The sequence below is a fragment of the Hyperolius riggenbachi genome, chromosome 1, assembly GCF_040937935.1.
Source record: "Hyperolius riggenbachi isolate aHypRig1 chromosome 1, aHypRig1.pri, whole genome shotgun sequence".
NCBI lineage: Eukaryota > Metazoa > Chordata > Amphibia > Anura > Hyperoliidae > Hyperolius > Hyperolius riggenbachi.
Window position 1 is genome coordinate 476,622,515 of NC_090646.1, and position 25,154 is coordinate 476,647,668.

General features: G+C 45.0%; 1 protein-coding gene and 1 gene segment (V, D, J or C); one reads left to right on the top strand and one right to left on the bottom strand.

Moving 5' to 3' along the window:
• Positions 1–25,154, top strand: part of LOC137528857 (T cell receptor delta constant-like) — a 348,846-nt gene that overhangs the window by 185,370 nt on the left and 138,322 nt on the right.
• LOC137561837 (olfactory receptor 10G4-like) lies at positions 11,280–12,197 on the bottom strand. The gene has a single exon (XM_068273196.1). It carries the CDS (start codon positions 12,195–12,197, stop codon positions 11,280–11,282), a length of 918 nt encoding a protein of 305 aa, XP_068129297.1.

Consider the following 25,154-nt stretch of genomic DNA (forward strand, 5'->3'; position numbering starts at 1 on the left):
GCTTTAGCATACCTCAAGCAGCTCTGTTTGTGCTGTGGGCAGAGAAAAGGCTTCCTCTGCATCACTCTCGCATACAGCATCTCCTTGTGTAAAGTGCGCCGAATGGTTGAACGATGCACAGTGACTCCATCTGCAGCAAAATTATGTTGTAAGTCTTTCGTGCTGGTCTGTGGGTTGACTCTGACTGTTCTCACCATTCATCGCTTCTGTTTATCCGAGATTTTTCATGGTCTGCCACTTCGAGCCTTAACTTGAACTGAACCTGTGGTCTTCCATTTCCTCAACATGTTCCTAACTGTGGAAATAGACAGCTGAAATCCCTGAGACAGCTTTCTGTATCCTTCCTCTAAACCATGATGGTAAACAATCTTTGTCTTCAGGTCATTTAAGAGTTGTTTTGAGACCCCTAGGTGGCTACTCTTCAGAGAAAATTAAAAGAGGATGGAAACTTACAATTGATCACCTTAAATACTCTTTCGCATAATTGGATTCACCTGTATATGTAGGTCAGGGTTCACTGAGCTTTCCAAGCCAATTTGAGTTCCAATAATTAGTTCTAAAGGTTTTGGAATCAATAAAATGACAACAGTGCCCAAATTTATGCACCTGTCTAATTTTATTCAAACAATTATTGTGCGCTTTCTGTAAATCCAATAAACTTAATTTCACTTCTCAAATATCACTTTGTGTGTCTCCTATATGATATATTTAACTGACATTTTTTATTGTAACAACCAACCAAGGTTGCCCAAACTTTCACATCCCACTGTATGTGTGAACATGCACATTTATCACAAGAGCAAATAGAGAAAATGTGTGTAGTGCTTCACTGCTATCTGTTTTTACCTGCATGGGGAAAACACATTACAGTATGCACTAGCCAACTGAATAACATTGCTTCTCAGTTTACCTGTACAGAAGGCAAGGGGGGGGGGGGGGGGGGGTAGGAGGCCCCATCCAAAGTTTTGCAGGGGGGCCCAGTGATTCCTAGTTACGCCCCTCCTGATTCCCATCCTCCTGCGTTGTAGTCATCTGTTTATTGCTCACTTTGTAATATATTGGCACTTTAAACTCCTTGCCGGTCCGGGAAGGTTTTTTTTGCATTTTTTTTGTATCATGTAGCTAGCCTAGCGCTAGCTACATGATGCCCCCTCCCTGCGGCGTCCCTCCCACCCCTCCGATTGCCGCCGGCGTACTCGCCCATAAGGAAATCCCGTTCTGAACGGGATTTTCTTTAGGGCTTCCCCATCGCCATGGCGACGTTGTGACGTCAGCGGGAGTCCCGATCCACCGCTCAGCGATGCCTGGCACTGATTGGCCAGGCTGCGCGCGGGTCCTCGACGGGGGGCACTCTAACGCGGCGGGTAGCGCCGAATCGGCGGCGAGCGGCGGCAATCGCAGGTAACATGCAGCAAGCAAAGTGCTTGCTGCGTGATTTTAAAAAAAATTATGTAAATTGGCCCAGCAGGGCCAGAGCAATCCTCTGCGGCGGGTTACCCCGAGCTCAGCTCGGGATAACCGGCAAGGAGGTTAAAAAATACTGTAGAAAACAATAATAATAACCTCCTCCTTCAAGTCTACCTTAACTGGAACAACTGAGGGTGAATGATTGTTGGGTAATTAGATTTATAAGCATGATTTGAATGTTTTTTGGAGAATTTTATTAAATATGAAGTCAAAAATGAAGTCAATCAACAGAAACATTCTACAGAGTTTATGGATTTATGGATAGGGAAGGGAGTAATAGAGATGCTGCTGGAGACATCTATCTTGTGAACAGACCACATACATTTACTGCTCACTACTTGAGTACTGTACTTGACTTGTCTACTGCACTAAGAGGTTCCTGCATCCCTGGAGGTTCACTCCCTCTCTGATATTCCACCAAACATGTAGGTTATCCATTTTAAGCTATAATCTAACTAAAAGGACTATCAGCATTATAAAGGAGTACGTTGCAAATGTGAGAGGTAACACCCTTATGAGGTGCTTCAGCAAGCCTGTGTCAGCCAAAAAGGATGCTGTGGTAATTTAATGAGAGGGGCTTATGGTGCTCTCTGGTCACCTCATTTATCAGCAGCTGATCAAACGGCCCTCTCCGTTCCCTATTGGGGGAGAAGGGGGGGAATCACAGCATTCCATTGTTTCATAACAATTAAAGCACAGACATAATAATATATACTTTATATTACTGACAAAGCCAAATTTACCTGCTTTTAAAAGTATTGCATTAAGAGTAAACTCAACATTTTAACATTTCTATTTTCCAAAATAAATCATTTTCATCTGTATTATTCTGTAATTTTCTTACTTGATCACTACATCTGCTGACCTCTGTCTATATTTGCTGCATCTCCACTACATATGCAGATTAGAATTTACTTCCCATTGGTTCAGACAAATGGAGCCTCACTGAGGCTTGTTTGATTTTCCTACCAGAGCTTATTTGTGTATGACTAAGGCCACATACACACATCAGACCATAGTCTTTGGAAAATGAAAGATCACAGACCAATCTTACCACCCTTCATGTAGTATGAGAGCCATCCTCCACACAGTCTTTTCTATGGAGCTGAACTCCACATCAGAAAAAAAATCTTAAGATGCTTCACACACAGATGCTGTACAGACACAAAAGATCAGTATCTGCAAAAGATCTGTTCCTGCCAAGAATCCATTCCTGCAAATTGCAATGATAGTCTATGAGATCTGCAGATCATCATACACACATGATTTAACTGACATTCATCTGCAGATCAGATCCACCAGGATGGATTTTCAGATCTGCAGATGATTGCTTGATCTGCAGATGAATGTCAGTTAAATCATGTGTGTATGATGATCTGCAGATCTCATAGACTATCATTGCAATTTTCAGGAATGGATTTTTGGCAGGAACAGATCTTTTGCAGATACTGATCTTTTGTGTCTGTACAGCATCTGTGTGTGCAGCATCTTGCAAAGATTTTTTTCTGATGGGGAGTTCAGCTCCATTTTAAAGACTGTGTAGAGTATGGCTCTCATACTACATGAAGGGTGGTAAGATTGGTCTGTGATCTTTCATTTTCCAAAGACTATGGTCTGATGTGTGTATGAGCCTTAAGGGCCTGTTTCCACTATATGCCAATTCTGGATGCAGAAAAGCTAACTCCACTTAATAATAATCAATAGTATCGCTGCGCAAAATATGCAGAAAAGTACTTGACAAGTGTCCCAGCCGCAAGCAGTGTCCTCTGTATAGGAAGTCCAAACGTTATGTATTCAATGCTGCTGCGCTTTAAATCCTCATAGGTTCATCCATTAGCATATGTGGGGGGAAGAAGGAAACAACATATAGTGTGTAACGTTTGCTTAATAACACCCTCAGTGATAAGCACACACTTCCGAATAATGTGATAAAGCCCCCAACCAGGAGAACCTCCACCACTTGCTATAGAGTGGCCGCTCACCCTCAGTTTTCTTGTAAACAAGCCCAACTCCTGGCAGCCATTGCCTCTGTAAAAAACTTCCTAGAGCCAATATAAAGGTAAAACATAGCGTAATTCCGTTTATTAAAACAAAAAGATCCCTGCTAACAAAGCTGCTTACAATGTAATCACTTGGGTATGAGCATATCGTATAGTATACTGCACCAGGTCATCAGCGCGTCCGCCGGCCAAGTGTGACTGTAAACCTCGCTCCTTCCCCAGTGTGCGTGCGTACGTCCAAGCTCCGCCCTACGCGTTTCGTCACTAGGCGTGACTCATCAGGGGCTGGACGCACACACGCAGTCATCATTATTTATACCACCTCTCGCAGTGCACTCCCAATGGCCAGGAGGCGTGCGTCGTGCGCCTATGCATATTCATAACATCACATTGCACACCCCCCGACCCACACATGAGCTGTAATGCAGCATATATAAACCACTCCATTACCATTTATAAACGCGCATACAGCGCTGGGAAAACGCATGCAACACGTGCATATTGCGTCCTATGCCCCATGCATACAAACCTTATAATCTAAACATTAAAAACACCATCATGTAGTCTATCTGATATGGTTCAACTGCGGTTTTCGTTATGTTGGACGTACTACTAGGCAGCTTAAAAAACGCATCTCAGAACATATATACAAAATAAGAAAGGGCCATGAGGACCATAGTGTTTCAGCCCATTTTAAACAGATGCATGCATGTGACCCAAACCAGATGCATTACTGTGCAATTGATAAGCTGGTACCCTCTTGGAGGGGTGCAAACAGGTTGCGGGAATTATGTAGAATGGAAACCAAATGGATTTATATGTTACGTACACTCACACCTGAGGGACTGAACATTGAGGTTGATATCAACTGTTTTATAAGTAACGATTAAAAGTTGGGGTTGTGGGGGGGGGGGGGGTTGAATTTCTGAGTTGTTAAGTTGCACATGTTTAAGTCTTAAACAGTGGGGGGATTAATGGTGGGGAATGCTGACATATAGGGAATGATTACATGGGACTAGATGCTAATTTGTACACAGCTAAGGTTTAACAGTGGGGGGGTTCTCTGGTGGGGGGTGCTGATATATAGGGAATGATTTATGTGCATTTCACTAGATTGGTCATATTGATTGTATATTATGCTATGGGCTGTGGTCCTTTAAGAGATGGTTCATTTAAAAGATGGTTTTTAGAATACCTCTAAGCTTAAATCTTCTTTTTATTAATTTTAATTTTATTTTATTATTTTTTTATTTTTGCATTGTTTTTAATGTTTAGATTATAAGGTTTGTATGCATGGGGCATAGGACGCAATATGCACGTGTTGCATGCGTTTTCCCAGCGCTGTATGCGCGTTTATAAATGGTAATGGAGTGGTTTATATATGCTGCATTACAGCTCATGTGTGGGTCGGGGGGTGTGCAATGTGATGTTATGAATATGCATAGGCGCACGACGCACGCCTCCTGGCCATTGGGAGTGCACTGCGAGAGGTGGTATAAATAATGATGACTGCGTGTGTGCGTCCAGCCCCTGATGAGTCACGCCTAGTGACGAAACGCGTAGGGCGGAGCTTGGACGTACGCACGCACGCACACTGGGGAAGGAGCGAGGTTTACAGTCACACTTGGCCGGCGGACGCGCTGATGACCTGGTGCAGTATACTATACGATATGCTCATACCCAAGTGATTACATTGTAAGCAGCTTTGTTAGCAGGGATCTTTTTGTTTTAATAAACGGAATTACGCTATGTTTTACCTTTATATTGGCTCTAGGAAGTTTTTTACAGAGGCAATGGCTGCCAGGAGTTGGGCTTGTTTACAAGAAAACTGAGGGTGAGCGGCCACTCTATAGCAAGTGGTGGAGGTTCTCCTGGTTGGGGGCTTTATCACATTATTCGGAAGTGTGTGCTTATCACTGAGGGTGTTATTAAGCAAACGTTACACACTATGTTGTTTCCTTCTTCCCCCCACATATGCTAATGGATGAACCTATGAGGATTTAAAGCGCAGCAGCATTGAATACATAACTCCACTTAATGCCTATGGGCCTGTTTCCACTAACGTGTTAATTGTATGGGAAACGATGCATGATGCAGAAATCTGCAAATCGCGTTTAGTGGAAACAGGCTCATAGGCATTCATTGGAGTCAGTTTTGCTGCATCCAGAATCCGCATGTAGTGGAAACAAGCGCTAAATAGGCACATCCAGAAATCTGGATGCAGAACAACTGATGCAGGTCCATAGCTCCCAACTGTCCCTCTTTTGGAGGGACAGTCCCTCTTTGGGAGCACTGTCCCTCTGTCCCTCTTTCCTCCTCCTTTGTCCCTCTTTCAGGACGTTGTCCCTCTTTCTATGTAATTATATAAATTCCTCTACTAAAAAATCAGTAAATCCACATGGAGCAGGCACCAGCGATGAAAAAAGTAATCTCTTTATTGATCACATGGATTAAAATCAGCAGTGATATTACAACGACAGACCGCTGTTTCGAGCCATAGGGCTCTTTATCAAGTTGTCAAAAAACTGCAATACAAACAATCACCTTCCACCATTCCTTATATACACAAGTAGCACCAATCGGTGGTCAGTGTTTGAATCAACGAATCACAGTGCATAAACAGCATGGAGGACCTGATGGGGAACTGTGTAATACACCAAAATGCACACCCCTTTCAGATCAGACCACTCCCACAGAATATGAATTTGGTAAAAAAGTACTTAAAATTCTCACCTATTGTAAACAAAAATATTCTCCAGCTTCCCTGACTTCATGTCTGGACATGGGGAGAGCCTCCAGCCCGCCGCGCAGTTTGCAAGATAAAAACGCCGTTTTCGCCAGCTCCAGCCAATCAAATTGTGACTAGTGTCAACCAATGAAAGGCCCCTATGTCTCCAAGCGGCGACCAATCCGCTTCAACATACGCATCAGCCAATGGGCTATGCGTACGTCACAACGCGTCTCACGCGGCGGTCAATCCGCATAGACCTGCGGCCAGACCAATAGGCAACGCGTATAAAACGACGCTTGGGCGGCGATGACCAATCCGCATGCACATGCGGACCAGCCAATAAACAATGCGTACATCGAGACAAAACAAAGGAGGCGGCCAATCCACAGTCATCAGCAGCGCATATACTGTAAACAATGCGTACTACGTGACGCAACACAAAACTGGCCAATAAGTATAAATGACCATTCATGCGTTCCTGAGGACTGCATAGTAAGCATAAGGAGAGAACCGCCTCCTCTAAATAAAGCAGCCAATAGATTTCACATTAGCAGCTCAGACAACCATATATAGTGACCAGATACTCTCCCCACCTCCAGCAAAGTACAAGCCAGGAATCTAGATCAGGAAAAAAACTAAGAAAAAAAACTAGGAAAAACCCATGTTCTCTTACTGTGTTATTAAAAATTTGACTCAGACACCACACACCGTCTACTACATCAACTAATAAAAATTCCCCTGTAATCAATATAGAGACAAACAAGCCACATGGATCCTAACAATTTCAGATGCAAAAGGACAGATCATAGTCTAAGTTTAAACCTCCATTACCCAGAACACCCAATTTTTTAATCCAGAACGCTTCACGTCTGGATAGCTCTTTATAAAAAATGTGTTTGATTGACACTAAACTTTATTCAACATCCTTAAAATTGATATATTTCTAATTTAAAAATGTTAATATGAAGGAAAATGAACCAAATAGAAAGGACCAGAGTGGTTTGAATTAAAAAACAACATATTATTCTTATGAAATCTTTATGGTATGCGTGACTAGGGGTGTGACGGGGGTTTGAACAGGGGTGTGGCAGGGGCATGGTTTAAGTGTCCCTCTTTCTCATCTCAAAAAGTTGGGAGGTATGCAGATCTAGTGGGAATAGGCCCTTCAAGGGAACCTTAACTGAACGGGGAGTAAAGAGTCTCACTTACCTGGGGCTATTACCAGCCCCCTGCAGCAGTCCTGTGCCCTCGGAGCCGCTCTGGAATCCTCCGGTCCCCTGCTGTCACTCAGTTTCGTTTTTGACGACTCACCAGTCGGCCGGCCAAAAATACGCGTTGCCGCATTCCGCAAGCGTAGGTATGCGGCAACGCGTATCTTTGTACGCGTTGTGGTCCGCAACAGCGCTAATTGCAGTAGGGAATGCGTCCAATAATACGCATGGCGGCCGGCCGACTGGTGAGTCATCAAAAGCGAAACTAAGTGACAGCGGGGGACCGGAGGATTCCAGAGCGGTTCAGAGGGCACAGGACTGCTGCAGGGGGCTGGTAATAGCCCCAGGTAAGTGAAACTCTTTACCCCCCGTTCAGTTAAGGTTCCCTTTAAGATACCCATTGGATCTCTTTATTTTATAATTAATGGGAAGCCTCAGTTGGAAATCAAACATGATGACTGGTGATGATCAGGCAAAGATCACAAAGTCAAATTTGTGGCAAATCGGGCAGATTCACATGAGTCTACATTTTTGTGAATCACCAATCTAATTCACCACTAGGCAAATTGTTTGGGTGGAGCTGCCCATCTCCTTTTTTACATTTAATTAGTTTGCGTTCCGAGGTTTTTACCCCTCCAGCTTCCTAACAATTTTAACACTTTTGCTGTGTTACCTTTGATACAGCAGTAAGTTTTGAATTTCTTATTCCATCGTAGTGATATATATTTTGTTTTTTTTTTCACTACAATCCAGGCTTTCTTTGGGAAATATGTTTTTTCAAAAAATTATTTTTATAGTAATTTTACAGGGAAAAATTAGGCAAAAATGCAGAAGATACAATTTTTTTTTTCATTTTTCACTTTTCCTAATTTTCACATGACAAGCCCCGCAGTTATAAAACACATACAAATATATACTTTGGCCCTTCCTAGTGAAAATGATACCACATATGCCATATGTTATTACTAGCTGGGCACGTGGTGTACTGTTATCCACAGTCTGCGTGTCTGAAGCAATGGAATGCATTTGCTAGGGCAACAGTTCAGGGGTCCCAGTGCTGTACAGATGTATCACTAGGCAACGACAAATCAATGCACCTGTAAAGCATTGAGGCCCCAAACTGTCGTCCTAGTGAACGCATCCTATCGCTACATGCGGCTATCATTAAAAGTGTATAAACAATTATAGGTATTGCAGTGGTAACAAGGGTTTAACCACTTGAGAACCGCAGTGTTAAACCCCCTAGTGACCAGGCAATTTTTTACTAATTGGGCCACTGCAGCTTTAAGGCCTATCTGCACAACTCAGCACACAAGTGATTCCCCCCCCCCCCTTTTTCTCCCCACCAACAGCACTCTCTGTTGGTGGGGTCTGATCGCTCCTCAGTTGTTTATTTATTTTTTTATAAATATTTATTTTATTAATTTTTTATTAAATGTTACTACTTTTTTTATTTATTTTATACTTCCCCCTCCCTTCCTCCCACTGCCAGCAAATCAGCGTGATTGGCTGTCATAGGCTTCAGTCTATGACAGCCGATCACTTTTGTGCCTGACAGGGGGACAGCCATGTCATACGGCTGTCCCCAGTACAGCGCTGCTGCAGATCGCAACGCTGTACAATGTTTAAAGACAACGGTTTAGCCGTCTAACAGATGAAGCGAATCGGTCGGCATGAAGTTAAGAGGCTAGGCTAGGTAGGGTTGACACTTAACAGGGTAAAAAAAAAAATATTTTATTGAGACCTTTTACTTTAATTTTTTTTTTATTTGTAAAACTTTTTATTACTTAACTTTATTGAACAATTGTTTCTGTTTGCTGAAGTGTAGGAACCAATTTAGGATAGAAATTTGATTTATTGCAGAGTGCACTTGTGTCTGTCAATTGTATCATTTTATTTTTAGTTCCTTTTGCTTGTTGTTTGCTAAAACTGTTGTAGAATACAAGATGAAAAGGTAAAAGGTCCTGATGCATTAAACTTTCATCACAAGTTCTCATCTTTGTATTGCTTATTTATATGATAAGAAATCTATCTGATACCTTTATTAAGCCCCATACACACACTCAACAGCGGTCTTTTTAGAGTACAATCAGCACAGTTGAAAGATAGATAGACACAAAGACAAACAGACAATTAAAATACTGATGTGCGCGATAGATACCTTTATTTGGCAATGCCTTTTATTGATGATAGGAACCATATCGCTAACATTTCAAAAATATAAAATACACATGTACATATATTTATAAAATGTACTTTTCTCACAGAGTAAAATGCACTATAAATTATGTTTCTCCTATTTTGCTGTCGATTACAATAGGCAGTAGAATTCTTTACAAAAGCAGTGGCACTCCATGGAAAGGATTGATACAAACATGCCGGCCAGCCTACCTAGGTGCTTGTTCAGTATTTTGGCAGCTGGAATGAGCAAATGCCATTCAGTAAAAGAACTTTAGAAAATAAAGAAAACACTAAGAATCCCTTTGAGGAGATGGAACTGCCCGAAACCTGTCAGGTCTGTCACTTTTTCACAACCTATTGTAAATAACAGTGAGGTAGGAAAAAAGAAAGTCAGTGCATTGTACTCTGGAAGAAATGCACATTATATATACAAGCATACACATGCATTTTACATTTACAATTTTTGACTAAGGTGGTCCTCTAAAGTGTACCTGAGGCGTACAGTGCAAAACATATCGTATTAATAACCAGGTTGTTTTACTTTTTAATTTTGCTGCTTAAAGAGGAGCTGTTAGGTATAAGGTCTCAGAGAAAATAAACACATATATCAGTAGCTAAATATTGGCTGTACTTACATTACATATGCATTTCACTGTCCACGTTTGGATTTCACAGAATTTGTATATAGTATTTGCAGAGATTGATGCTCCTGACAGCTCATGGCAGGTTCCATGTTTGTCTGTCTTGTATGAAGCAAATTGTGATGTAATATCCTCCCTTACCCTGCTTCCTGATGATACGACTCACAAAAAAGATCAGGATCAAAGATCCTAATGGTCCATGATCCGGACAACACTACTGTGCAGTGAATATTAATTAGCCATGTGGCTAGGAACAATAGCGGACTCATGCAGTATACTCTAACGGAACATGTGCCCTGTGAACAGCACATTGATTTTTCAGTGTTGTGAGCTGGACTGCAAGATACAAGCTGCTGTAACATGAGCCTGTAACTTCTCACTGTGAAAGCAGCCTTAGGGTGGGATAGGGTAATGAAGGGGAGGACCAAGGGAGTGCAGTGGGGAGAAGAAGCAGCCCCAGAATGCTTTGCAGTATCTGTTATGCGGCCTGACGGCCTCCTTAGGAGCTTGGGAATATAGAGGCTTGCTGTACAGAAAACATCAAAGTTTGCCTTTTTGGCTTCCTTCTAAATAAACTGTTTAACACAGGAAAATAGAGGTTTAAATTAGCTTTTGCAGCCTGACAGTTACTCTTTAAAAGAGTTAATTTTTAGGCATGGAAGTGACAGCTTCTGTCTTGTCCATTCCTTGTCGGGAATACAGTAAACCTCACTGATAAGCTAGTTACAGGCATAAAAGTTTTCCTGACAGAATACAACTTCTAACTGCAAGGGGAGATAGAAAAAGGTCAATAGTTTATGTATTTTAATTTAGGGACGCTTAAGCCTGAGCAGAGACAGCAAAACATTCAATCTGCTTTGTAAATGTTTAAATATAAAATAAAACCATGGGATAGCTTTAAAAAGGTAATTTTAGTAGTAGAAGGATAAATACAATTGTTTATCTCATCAGTTTATTTTCACGCCAGGTTCACTTTAATCTTCCCTGGGAAATATTCCTACACAATTAAGTAATATAATTAACAAATACATGCTACTGTCTAGCTGAATTAATTTATCTTCAGCATTTTCCTCAGAACTGTTTTCACCTCTTGGTTTCTCAGACTATAGATGATCGGGTTCAAGACTGGAGTGAGGAGAGTGTAAAATACAGCTATGGAACTGTTCCCTGAGGAGCTAGAATCAGGCCTCATGTATATCAGCACACAGGGAACATAGAATAACATAACCACTGTGACATGTGATCCACACGTGGAGAAAGTTTTCTTCCGTGCTTTCAAAGATTTCTTCTTCATAATGGCAATGAGAATATGGACATAGGAAGTGAGGATTAAAATAAAGCAGAGTAAGGCAACAGTTCCAATGTTGGCCAGAGTCACAGTCTTGTTCACGGTGGTATCAGCACAGGCCAGCTTTAGAATGGGAATGATGTCACAGAAGAAATGGTCTATTCTGTTATGGTGACAATAGGGCAGAAGGAATGTTAGGACTGTATGAGACATGGAATGGAGCGATGCTATCAACCAGCATCCAAATGCAAAGCCCATACAAACCTTCCAGCTCAACAGGCTGCTATAATGTAAGGGCCGACATATCGCTACATAGCGATCGTACGCCATGACGGTGTACAGAAAGCACTCACAGCTTGCCAGGAAATGGAAAAAGTATAACTGGCATACACATTCACGGAAGGAAATGGTCTTCACAAATAAAATGTTGGCCAATAATTTTGGCAAGGTGACTGAGGAGAGACACATATCCAGAATGGAAAGATTTACTAGAAAGAAGTACATGGGCGTGTGGAGAGCTGGCTTCTCTTTAACTGCTATGATAATGAGAGAGTTCCCCACAAGTGTGAGTATGTATATCAAACAGAAAAAGCAAAACAGGGGCAGCTCCAGGCTTTCAGTGTGTGGAATTCCTTGCAGTATGAATTCAGTCAACACAACAGAGTCATTTCTAGACATGATTATATAAAAATCAGGCTTAATTAAAGCAGAAGACTTTGAACTGAACACCAGGAAAAAAATGATGCTGCCTGATGATTCTTTCCATGGAAAGTTGCAAAACATTCTCCTCTGTGATCATTTCACAAGTATCTGTGGATGTGAGGTGCTGTATAAGTGTGTGCGTGTGTGTATACAGTGTGTGCAGGGCCGGTTCTCTCATGAGGCAAGGTGAAACATTGACATCAAGTGGCCAAGATTACAGGGGCAGCATGTTTGCACTGTGTTCACACTAACAGCATGCAGTCAGAGTAGGAGGACAAGCGAGAGGAGAGCGAGCGAGGTGAAGAGGTCATCATTGGGAAAAAACAGCTTGTTGTGCTGTGTGAGGAGTCTGACAGTGAGTGAGGAGGGGGAGGCAGGAGAGCAGCAGTGTTTCATTTGACTTGCACAGCAAAAAGGAGGAGGTGGCACTGAAGTACTGAATGAGGAGGAATGGAGGACGGCCAACTGGCTGAGGGTGAGCAGTTTATTTGTCACAGACTCGCAGCTAGTCAGCCAGCCAATGTGTTATTGTGTTGAGCTGTGGCATGCCACTCACATCTCAAGTTATTGCATATGCTTCTTTGCTGACTGAAAACATGAAATTATGCAGTGTAAATTTTCAGGTGCTGTGCGATCATTCCAAATCAGGAAAGGGGGGGGGGGGGTGTGCATCCTCATAAGTTTGCCTCAGGCAGCTAAAAGTCTACAAACGGCCCTGAGTGTGTGTCTGTGTGTGTGTATACAGTGTGTGTATACGGTGGGTGGGTGTGTGTGTGTATACGGTGTGTGTGTGTATACAGTGTGTGTGTGTGTGTGTGTGTGTATACGGTGTGTGTTTGTATACAGTGTGTGTGTGTATACAGTGTGTGTGTGTGTGTGTGTGTGTGTACGGTATGTGTGTTTGTATACAGTGTGTGTGTGTATATGTGTTTGTGTGTTTGTAAAAACAGAAACACTGTCAACACCCTTTTAAAACAATACAATGTGATGGATTTGGACGGAAGCTGTTTTCATTATCCCCTTTCTTGCTTGGTTGTCATGTAGATCCTCAGGCTTTGACAGAGTGTCAGACATACAACAACTTAACAAGCATGCAGGCAGTAAATCACAAAGGCAAATAATATGCACAACAGCCAGACATTTGTCATTTTTAAGGACAAGTCTTGCTTTTGCTTATGGCTACCACTGTACAATACTCTACTGCTAAGGACAGGTCTGCAATAGAATTTTCCATACTCCTCTCTCTTCCAGCTCCTTTAAAGCACATCGACGTGTTCCTTTTTCGGTATATTGTTTAGCAAAATAAATTCTATGTGATAAAATCTTTGCAGCTGGTAACGCAATATTCTATCATGAAAAACAGTAATATATTGAATTCGGGTTTAAAAAATATTGAAAAGCCTCCAACCCCAAAAAGATAATCATTGACATGAACTAGGTGCTTGCTGGCTCTGACAACAAGTATCACGTTGTGCCGTGATTACTGTCATCCATATTAATATCATCCCTTAGAGTGCATTGGGGCTGGTGAAGAATTCCCTTAGAAAGCTTTTGAAAAAATAAGTCATTTAATTAAACTAATTAGGCGTATATTTATTTTCATTAATAGAACCTGCTGTTAATAAAGAGAAAAATAGTATCTGTGTTTAAAAGCTCAGTAGAGGGAGAACAAATAAGAAAACACCAAAAGTGGTCCCATCTCAGGGATGCAGTACAGTAGCAGTCCCATACAAGCTGGGTTGACACCGCAAAATGTTTGACCAATACTACAGTACTGCCATGGAATCTGGAGCTTCAGCTACTATGGCGATGGTATGGGACCCCTGTGGCTACCTATACTGAGGGGGCTATCTATACTGAGGGGAGCTTCTTCTTGTTACCTATACTGGTCTGTCCCTTTGGCTACCTATACTTGGGAGGCTACGTTTGTCTGACTCTACTGGAGGCCTTATTGCTACCTATACTGAGAGGGATACCTCGGACTACCTGAACTGGGGATACACCTATACTGTAGGAGGGGGAGATCTAACCAAAACTTTGCCGTGGGGTCTGCATAATTTCTGGAAATTAGTGTAATGGACACTCTGACTTAGGGGTTTGCGGTAAAGCTGACCACACATGTTTTTAGTGGGGGGTGGAGTGCAATTAGCTTAATTTGCTAGGGGGTTAATCAGGGGGCTAGGGGTTTAAGGTTGTTAACTTCAGGTGCAGGGTGGAACTTAGGTAGGGGAGCCCCCGGGGGTGGGGAGGGGTGTTGTGCTTTGTAGCTACAACCCTGCATGGTGGCCTTGTAACTCTCTGACCAGTACCTATATTGAAGAGCTGGCTAGAGGAGGAGTTGAGCTGGAGGAAACCATTTATTTGCTTATTTCTTATATAAGAAATTATTTTATAAATGAGAATTTATGTAACTATTTTGCAAGCTTCTTTAAGTTGTGCACCTTCTTCAGCCACCTCTTCCCTATAGTTGCTGGCCAGAGGTGGACAAGGTCACAAATAACCCACTTGCTTTTGTATACTACAGTATGTTCCCCCCACTTTCTAGATTGTAAGTCTGATTGGGCAGGGTCCTCTTAATCACCTATTTCATCATTTGCTCTTTTTATGTATGCTGATTTGTCATCTCTATTTATATGTTTATTGTTCATTGTGTAATCCTGAAAATTAAACCTGGATAAAACTCCTAATATTCCCACCCCGTTCTATCTTACCAACTGCAAACACCTTTTGTCACTGTCTATGGTACAACCATCTGCCAAACCACACAGGCCGCTGCCTGGGTGTCACTCTGGATTCAGCCCCCTCCTTCACCCCCCACATCCAAACCCTGACTAGGGCCTGCAATTTTCATTCATGCAACATCTTCAGGATTTGCCCCTTTCTGACCCCGGACACTGCCAAACTCCTCATCCATGCTCTTATCATCTCCTGCCTAGACTACTGCAACACTCTTCTGTCAGGCCACCCTCTGAACCACATTGCCCCCCCTACAATCCATCATGAACGCAGCAGCCAGACCACATGTCCCCTATGCAAATTCCTCCACTGGCTCCTGATCAGCTTCAAGATCCTATGCCTGGCCTACAAATCTATACACAAGTTCTGACCGACCAACAACTCTGACCTGGTCAGCAGATACAATTACCTCCTCCTAACCACCCCACGCATCTTGCACTCCCATGTGCAACTACAAGACTTCAGTAGCGCAGCCCCCATCCTGCGGGAGTCTCTCCTACTGTCCATCAGGCTTGCCCCTTGCTTCAGCACCTTCAAACATGCCCTCAAAACTCACCTTTTCAAGAAGGCCTATTCCACCTCACTGATGCCCTAACTCTCTCTGCCAATAACCTCTCAGTGCAGCCCCCTTCCTATCGTGTCACCAGCTCCTCCCATTAGATTGTAAGCCTTTGTCCCTCCCTCCTTGTGTATCATACTTGATTATGCAACCAGCCCACAGAATAACATGAACTTGAATTACTGGGGCTGCTGCCCCAGTGCATGATCTGGCATTGTGTATTAAATTTCGTATTACCTGTATGGTGTTGTCTGGTCCCCCCTATTATCATTATCTTATAACTTTATTTATTTTCCAGCGCTGCGTAATATGTTGGCACTATATAAATCAAACAACTAATAATACAATACCTGAGTACTATAACACTGTCTTTGGTATTTAGACTAATAAGCGTGATTTTAATGTCATAAGATCATGGATACAGCAGAGAGAAGGTTGCTGATACCACACCTCTCATGAGAGGAACAACAGAGCCTGGGACTGGTTTTGTGAAAAGGCTGCTGCTGCTGGCCTCTGGAGGGAGGGGGCACTGAGGTGACCAGGCATCTGAGGGAGGGGGCAGGGCCACGCCAACTCATGCACTGTAGCTCCACCCCTTACATGCATGCCAGTGTAAAATGATTATTATGTGGCGCAGTATGGGCCTGAAGAAGATCAAAGTGTCGGACAAAGGGTAACCCTGTGCTGAATAAGATATTTACATTACAGTGATCATAAGCATCGGACTTAGTCCAACACTTTGATCTGAAGAGAGTGATGCTGCTCTGTAGTTTATCTAGCAACAGCAACACCTAGTGGCAGTCACTTTTACTATGTTGGACTATGCCCGACATTGAGGCAATGCAAGAAAATGCCAATGTTGGACTGACATAGGTTCGGAAAGGGTTAGCCTTGTAATCAACTATGTAAGTCTTGTGGCCAAGAGAGAGGAACCACTAAATGCATTGGCCTTCCACTTGAAGCCATAATCAACTTATATGGCTTTCAGCAATGGTAAGCGGGACCTTGAAAATATGGGAAAGGGCAATAAAATATTCCCACTTGGGAAGTAGCCTTGTCCCATTCCCCACCCATGTGTGCCCTAAAAAGGATGTGATAATCTAACAAAGGAGGTGCTTGTGGTGTTATCTGGTCACCTCCTTAATTAGGGGCTGATCAAATTCTCCCACTCCCTACGTTGGGGAGTTGTCACGCTTACTGCCCAGTTCTGTTGCATCATACATTACAGCCACAGCATGTGTCCAAGCTGTCCCTGCCAGTCAGTCCTGTCATGCCAGTCCTATCATGTCAGTCCTATCACGTCAATCCTGCCATTCAGTCCTGTCACGCCAGACCTGCCAATCAGTCCTGGCAGTCAGTCCTGCCACGCCAATTCTGTCAGTCTCGCCAATCAATCCTGTCACGCCAGTCCTGTGACGGACGAGCCATGAGACCAGAAAATGCAATCACAATCTGTTTCCTGCACCGATTGTCATTGCGTTGCCAAATCTGGATTGTCTGTCTGTGGATACCAGGCAGTCAAACCTGGGGTCTCTCCCTCCCTCAGCAGAGAAATAGTTCAGTAACCTAAGGTACAGGATGCCTGTGATTTGTAATTAGCATGTGACTGGAATCTGGGCCTTAGCACAGGTGTCAATTGCTTCAGCCATATGGCTGCCTGAAAGGAAGCCAAGAATGGGTGCAGATTTGAATGCATGTGTTGTATGATTTCTGTCTGTTACATGGAGACCGTGTATAGCACAGCTATGATATTCTTATAGTCTTATTCGTTAAAATCTGCCCAATGTGCTGATATAAAATTCATCGCAATATCCCGTCCGGTTATTGGTGTATGACCCTTCCCAGGAACTGGACCCACTGCCCTAATCACGTCTGATGTCATATTAATCGGTATTTTCTGACAATTATGAATCTGCTATCCACCTAAATATGACATGTATCGTTTTATGAGTTACAGCATTTTATAATTTTAAGCCTAAAATCTCTCTCAGATGGAATGAACTGTCATTGGTGGGTAATTCAGAGAGGGCAGGCGTTGCCACGCACCCAAACCAGCTTCATCAAAAGCACATTGCCAGCAGGCAATGTGCTTTTGATGAAGCTGGTTTGGGTGCGTGTACCATCACCTGATCAATCCAGCCAGAGGACCATGTAGCTGGCGGCCATTTTCCTGAACTGAAACAAAGGACATTTTCCATGTGCTCAGATTTTCCCAGAAAGGACATATTTCCACGAACCTAAGTATTTTATTCCATTTTTTTTTATTTCATACTGCGCTATTTTTTGTCTCTATAATTGTTGATTTTAACGATTTTCTGTATGTATTAATTATTTATATTGCATATTTAATAAACAAAGCTAACGTCCTTTATTTATTCAGCTACCCTATTATTCAGCCGCACAAACTGAACCCTGGTTTCTGAAGAGTCGCTACTATTGTTGATAGCTAGATAAAATAGAGTGTGTTTAACCGTTTCTATTTGCAGGTCTAGAGTCAGTCGGTCAGTGGGCTCCTCTGTCCCAAGGTAACAGAGGTGGTGGCAGTTATACCCTGAAATAGTGTGTAATTTGTATTACCGTAACTCACCGGCTCCCCTCTAGTCCATCTGCTGCCAAAATTCCCATGGTTTCTGTGCACCAATTTCGACCACAGATTGCATGGTCTGCGTGCTGAAACTGATTGGAAGGCATTGTGCGGTCCGGCCACTAGGGGCCCTGTGACAAGTCCTGCCAGTCAATCAGTCCTGTCACATCAATCCTGCCAGTCACTCCTGTCACGCCAGTCCTGCCAATCAGTCCTGCCAGTCAGTCCTGCCACGCCAGTCCTGCCAGTAAGCCCTGCCACGCCAATTCTGTCAGTCTCGCCAATCAGTCTTTTGATGTCAGTCCTGTTATGTCAGTGATATCACGCCAGCTTTGTCATGCAAGTCCTGTCCTCAGAGCTGCCTTTAGTCATATCACTTCAGTCCTCTTTCTTGTATTACAGCAAGGTAACCCCTCCTGTTCTTCTGGTCTCTGGTGGGGCAGTCCTGGGGTTGTGAAAGGTGAGCACCAGGAAGCAAAGTAGTGCACCACCCATTAGAGGTGGCTGCCCATCATCTTTTGCGAGGTGTGCTGGTGAAGACCCGTGCTCACTTAGATTCCACGCCCTGGAAGTGCCCACACCAATCACTGGTGCCGAGATGGTCATCCAAGATGGCGCCGGACTCGGACGCCACGGCCACAGGGCTCCGGCTTTATCTCTTTTTTTCCTAGTAATCTCTCACCTTTGCTCACTTCTGAGCCCCCCTGCCTCCGGGGTGAGATGTGGGGATCACGGGCATGCCGGTTTTTCTGCACCAGCCATCGGGTCCAGCTGATTCGGACATCGGCGGACGGGACCCACGTGCTCTGCAGGATAGGAGGCTCACCACGTGGTCGGCTCAGCTGATAACCCACATGGTCTGCCATCATTTCGCCTCCACCGCTGCCTTATTCTCCGCTGCTGCCTGGGGACATCTTGCAGCTTGGAGATGTGACGTCAGGCCAGCTGCTCTGGAGGAATCCGGTCCCTGCTGCCATCGGGCTCAGCTGCTCTGGAGGATTCCGTCCCTGCTGCCCCGCACTCCCGCTTGTCATCGCTGCTGCGGGGAGGATCAATGGGCCACCACCGGGGAGTCCAGAAGAGCCAGTGATGCAGCTGTGCCCGGGTAGCTGCGAGGACTGCGCGTTGCTCCAGCTGGGGAGTTCAGAGGGCAGTGGGATGCTGGCGCCCACTCACTGCCGATGTGGCTGGTCTGCGGATTCACCAGGGGAGGTATGTAGGCCCATCAGTGGCCTGAACAACAGGGGCAAGGGGGCACTCTCTGGCTGGCTGCATGCACTTAGCCATGGACATTGCTGCCTGCCCATCCAGTAACGCAGCGCTCCTCCATCACCACCAGATTGTCCCCTTGGCCTCTCTCCCCCGGCCCCTGTACATCCCAGCCAGGGCCACAGCTCCAGTTGCCTGTCCATCCATCCATCATGGCAGCCACGCTCATCCACCCACCAGCTGTCCCCTCTGCCCTTTATCCTCCGGCTCTTTGGAGGCAGCTCGCTCCAGCCTCTAACAGCCTTCCACTGCAGAGTAAAGGTTGCCAGCCTCCCTTAGCAGCTGTACACCGGCACAAAGCAGCTACACAGGGACTAAGACGATGCCAGACCAGCAGCCGTGGTCTCATTGCTGTTACCGGGTTTTTTGGGACACTAACCGGACAGATCAAGTCACAACCCCAGGGGACTCACCTCATTTTTCTACTTTTTCTACATACTCTCTTTCTTTATCTTTCTCTCTCTCTTCCCCAAGATTGTCCAAGGGCATCTGATTCAAAGTATCGCTATAGAAGCGTTTTGAGTGCCTTAGACGGCAGCGGATGTCCCCTGGTCCTGCTCTTGGGCCCATTCCTTACGAGTTCTTTACCTATGCTTTACTCTGACTGTATTATGCATTGTACCTACTGTATGTATCCGCTGTATATATGTATGCGCTATATGTATCTACTGTGTACCTACTGTATGCTGTTCAATTTCTGTACTGTACCACCACCGACCCTGTTGTGCAAAAACCAATTACGGGTACAACTCACGTTGTACTTGACGAAATAAATGATTCTGATTCTGATTCTGATTCTGAGATCAAAAGACCCCTGATTTGAGTCAAAGCCTTTACTTGTTTACAAAGAGTTAAAACAAAAGCACAGTGAAAAAATATATTTGAATAAAAAATAAAACGTATGTGTAGTAGAAGAATTTTACTATAATCCAACATTGTAACAAGTCTACTTTCCAAAATTTCAACTTCTTTTCTTCATCTGTACTCTCCTGTGTTTTTCTTTCTGGATCATTAGAACTGCAGACTGCTGACCATACTTGCTGCATCTGTGCTGCATTTGTATAATAGGGGTAGTGGTTTTATCCATTGTTTTTTGTTTTTGAACAGAGAAAACCAATCAATTTTTCCACTTGCTATAATCATTTTAAAAATGGAATGAATGTACTTATGATACATTTTTCAAAGATTTCAAAAAATTGATTGAAAAAAAGTTTTTGTAATTTTCTGTGTAATATTTCCAATACATCCAATCAAATATTTATCAATAAATTTGGAAAAAAACATAATTTTTTCCTACAAAATGTTTAATTGGTTAATTTGTGTATGACCACTAGTGTTGGGCGAACAGTGTTCGCCACTGTTCGGGTTCTGCAGAACATCACCCTGTTCGGGTGATGTTCGAGTTCGGCCGAACACCTGACGGTGCTCGGCCAAACCGTTCGGCCATATGGCCGAACTAAGAGCGCATGGCCGAACGTTCCCCGAACGTTCGGCTAGCGCTGTGATTGGCCGAACGGGTCACGTGGTTCGGACCCGAACGCGCTCTGATTGGCCGAACTGTCACGTGGTTCGGGTAAATAAATACCCGAACCACGTCATATCTCCGCCATTTGTCTGTGGGTTTAGCTTTGGGTAGGCAGGCAGGGTAGTTCGCGCTCCAGCCACGCTAGCCAGGGTCCCCCCTGTCATTGTGACACTGCTGGGAACAGTAGTACACCGCTTGCTCAGCCACACTATATAGCATTCTGTTTACTGCCACTCTGTGTACCTCGCTCAGCCACACTATATAGCATTCTGTTTACTGCCACTCTGTGTCTGCTGGGAATAGTAGTACACCGCTTGCTCAGCCACACTATATAGCATTCTGTTTACTGCCACTCTGTGTACCTCGCTCAGCCACACTATATAGCATTCTGTTTACTGCCACTCTGTGTCTGCTGGGAATAGTGGTACACCGCTCGCTCAGCCACACTATATAGCATTCTGTTCACTGTTCTGTGTCTGCTGGGAATAGTGGTACACCGCTCGCTCAGCCACACTATATAGCATTCTGTTTACTGTTCTGTGTCTGCTGGGAATAGTGGTACACCGCTCGCTCATCCACACTATATAGCATTCTGTTCACTGTTCTGTGTCTGCTGGGAATAGTGGTACACCGCTCGCTCAGCCACACTATATAGCATTCTGTTCACTGTTCTGTGTCTGCTGGGAATAGTGGTACACCGCTCGCTCAGCCACACTATATAGCATTCTGTTCACTGTTCTGTGTCTGCTGGGAATAGTGGTACACCGCTCGCTCAGCCACACTATATAGCATTCTGTTTACTGTTCTGTGTCTGCTGGGAATAGTGGTACACCGCTCGCTCAGCCACACTATATAGCATTCTGTTTACTGTTCTGTGTCTGCTGGGAATAGTGGTACACCGCTCGCTCAGCCACACTATATAGCATTCTGTTTACTGTTCTGTGTCTGCTGGGAACAGTAGTACACCGCTCGCTCAGCCAGAGTATATAGCATTGTGTTTACTGCCACTCTGTGTACACCGCTCAGCCAGACTATATACCATTGTTTACTGACACTCTGTGTACACCGCTCAGCCAGACTATATACCATTGTTTACTGACACTCTGTGTACACCGCTCAGCCAGACTATATACCATTGTTTACTGCCACTCTGATTCTGCTGGGAACAGTAGTACACCGCTCGCTCAGCCAGACTATATACCATTGTTTACTGACACTCTGTGTACACCGCTCAGCCAGACTATATACCATTGTTTACTGCCACTCTGATTCTGCTGGGAACAGTAGTACACCGCTCGCTCAGCCAGACTATATAGCATTGTGTTTACTGCCACTCTGTGTACACCGCTCAGCCACACTATATAGCATTGCGTACTCTGCCAGTCAGTGTGTATATTGCTGGGATCAGTAATACTCCACTCACCGTCAACCACTATATGAGCTCAACATGAGTTCCCCAGAGACCTCCGCTGTGAGCAGCACTCCCAACAACAGCAACAGCCAACGCCCCACGCAAGCTATAACATCCACCCCAGCAGCCAGTGGTCAGCAGCAGCCCTCCCCGGAGGAGAACGTTGTGTCCATCAGTCCGTCGCCAGAGCGATTAATGAGGGCTGCCATTGAGGAGATGATGGGGCCTGATGTGGAGGAGGAGGTCTGGCTCAGGCCAGCATCCCAAGTTAATGTTGAGGACGATGAGGGGTCTGTGTCTGGGGATGTTGGGGTGGCAGAGGTGGTGGGTGGGTCAGACTCAGGAGAAGAGTTGTATGATGAGGATGATGATCGGGACCATCTGTATGTGCCTCAGAGTCCGACCCCGGAAAACATGTTGTATCGTGTGTTTAGGTACTAAAATCTGCGTTCCCTCCCAGTAGTGTTGGGCGAACAGTGTTTGCCACTGTTCGGGTTCTGCAGAACATCACCCTGTTCGGGGTGACTATATAGCAGACTATATAGCATTGTGTTTAATGCCACTCTGTGTACACGGCTCAGCCACACTATATAGCATTGTGTTTACTTCCACTCTGTGTCTGCTGGGAACAGTAGTACACCGCTCACCCGCCACTGTATAGCATTGTGCTCTGTGTCACTGCTGACAATAGTGGTACACCGCTCACCCACCACTGTATAGCATTTCTGTACTGCCACTGTACTGCTGCCAGTCAGCGTGTACTTTAAGGATAAGTGAAATGAGGAAGAAATCCGGTGAAAGAGGGAGGGGCAAGGGAAGAGGTGTTTCCCCTGACGGTTCACGTACAGGCCACAGGGGAGCACCCAAGAAAACCCACTCAATACTGCCCATGTTGTCCAGGACAACAACCCTCACAGATCCAAAAGAACAGGACCAGATAATTACTTGGATGACCTCTCAAGCGTCCAGCAGTGGGTTAAGCAGCACCAGCACATCACGCACGAGGTCCGAGTCCTCAGCCAGTTAAAGTCTGGGCTTTCTTTGAAGACTGCACTGAGGATGTTACCATGGCGATTTGCAAGGTGTGCAAGACCCGCCTGAGCAGGGGGAAAAGTATTAACAACCTCTCCACCACCAGCATGAGCCGCCACATTCTATCCAAACATCCCACTCTGTGGGCAAACGCGGCAGGACAGGGTACCACCAGCAACACTGCCTCCCTTGGGTTCACCAGACTCACCACCAGACCCGCCTCAGCAGCAGCAGTAGCCCAGCCATTGCGTGGTTCACAACATTCACAAACATCAGACGATGCTGACACTGTCACTTTCCGGACTAGTGCTCTTGAGGTCTCCCAGTGTTCATCAAACACAACAACCAACAGCCCTTCGGTGTGCAGCGCTACGGTTGAGTTGTCTGTCTCTGAGATGTTTGAGCACAAGAGGAAATTGCCAGCAAATGACCCCCGGGCCGTGGCAGTAACAGCCAGCCAGCATAGCCAAGCTTCTGGCCTGCGAAATGCTGCCATATCGAGTGGTGGAGACAAACAGCTTCAAGGGCATGATGTCAGTGGCCATCCCACGTTACGTGGTTCCCAGCCGCTACCACTTTGCGCGCTCTGCAGTGCCTGAGTTGCATGAGCACGTGGTCAGCTAAATAACCCGAAGCTTGAAGAATGCCGTTGCCTGCAAGGTTCACCTCACCACTGACACCTGGACGAGTGCGTTCGGCCAGGGTCGATACATCTCCCTTACCGCGCACTGGGTGAACCTTGTGGAGCCTGGCAGCGATTCCTCACCTGCTACGGCGCGGGTGTTGCCCACGCCGCAAACAGCTGGATAACAACAGCAGCACCTACCTCTCTGACTCCTTCTCCTCCAACGCATCTCAAAGCTGTACCTCATCCGGAAATGCTAACCCAGCACCAGCAGCAGTAGGATCGTGGAAGCAGTGCAGCACAGCTGTTGGCATGCGTCAGCAAGCGTTGCTGAAGCTGATCTGCCTTGGGGATAAGCAGCACACAGGGGAGGAAATTTGGAGGGGAATAAAGGAACAGACGGATTTGTGGCTGGCACCGCTGGACCTGAAACCGGGCATGAAGCTAGACACCTGGCACGAACTGGCAATGTACGCAATAGAGGTGCTGGCTTGCCCGGCAGCCAGCGTTATGTCGGAACGCTGTTTCAGTGCTGCCGGAGGCATCATCACAGATCGGCGTATCCGCCTCTCCACAGAAAATGCAGACCGTCTGACTCAAATTAAAATGAATCAATCCTGGATTGGAAACGACTACGCAACACTCCTGGACCCCAACCAAGTAACATGACCGATGAACATCTGGGATGGTTTAGCGTTTCCGGTCCCTGTTTATTGAACCTCTCATCTGTATTACATTTATGACTGCATGGCGGCAAAAAGCATTGCTGCTATATCCGCACGCTTTTTGTCCTCATGCAAGGCCTGGGTTGTTGTGTCTCACAAAGCGTGGCCTTCTCCTCCTGCGCCTCCTCCTGTTCCATCACGTGTGCTGCTGCTGCTGCTGCTGCTGCTGGGTTACCGTTGCCGGTCCCTGTTTATGGAACCTCTTATCTTTATTACATTTATGACTACATGGCGGTACAAAGCATGCTATCCGCACGCTTTTTGTCCTCATGCAAGGCCTGGGTTGTTGTGTCTCACAAAGCGTGGCCTTCTCCTCCTGCGCCTCCTCCTGTTCCATCACGTGTGCTGCTGCTGCTGCTGCTGCTGCTGGGTTACCGTTGCCGGTCCCTGTTTATGGAACCTCTTATCTTTATTACATTTATGACTACATGGCGGTACAAAGCATGCTATCCGCACGCTTTTTGTCC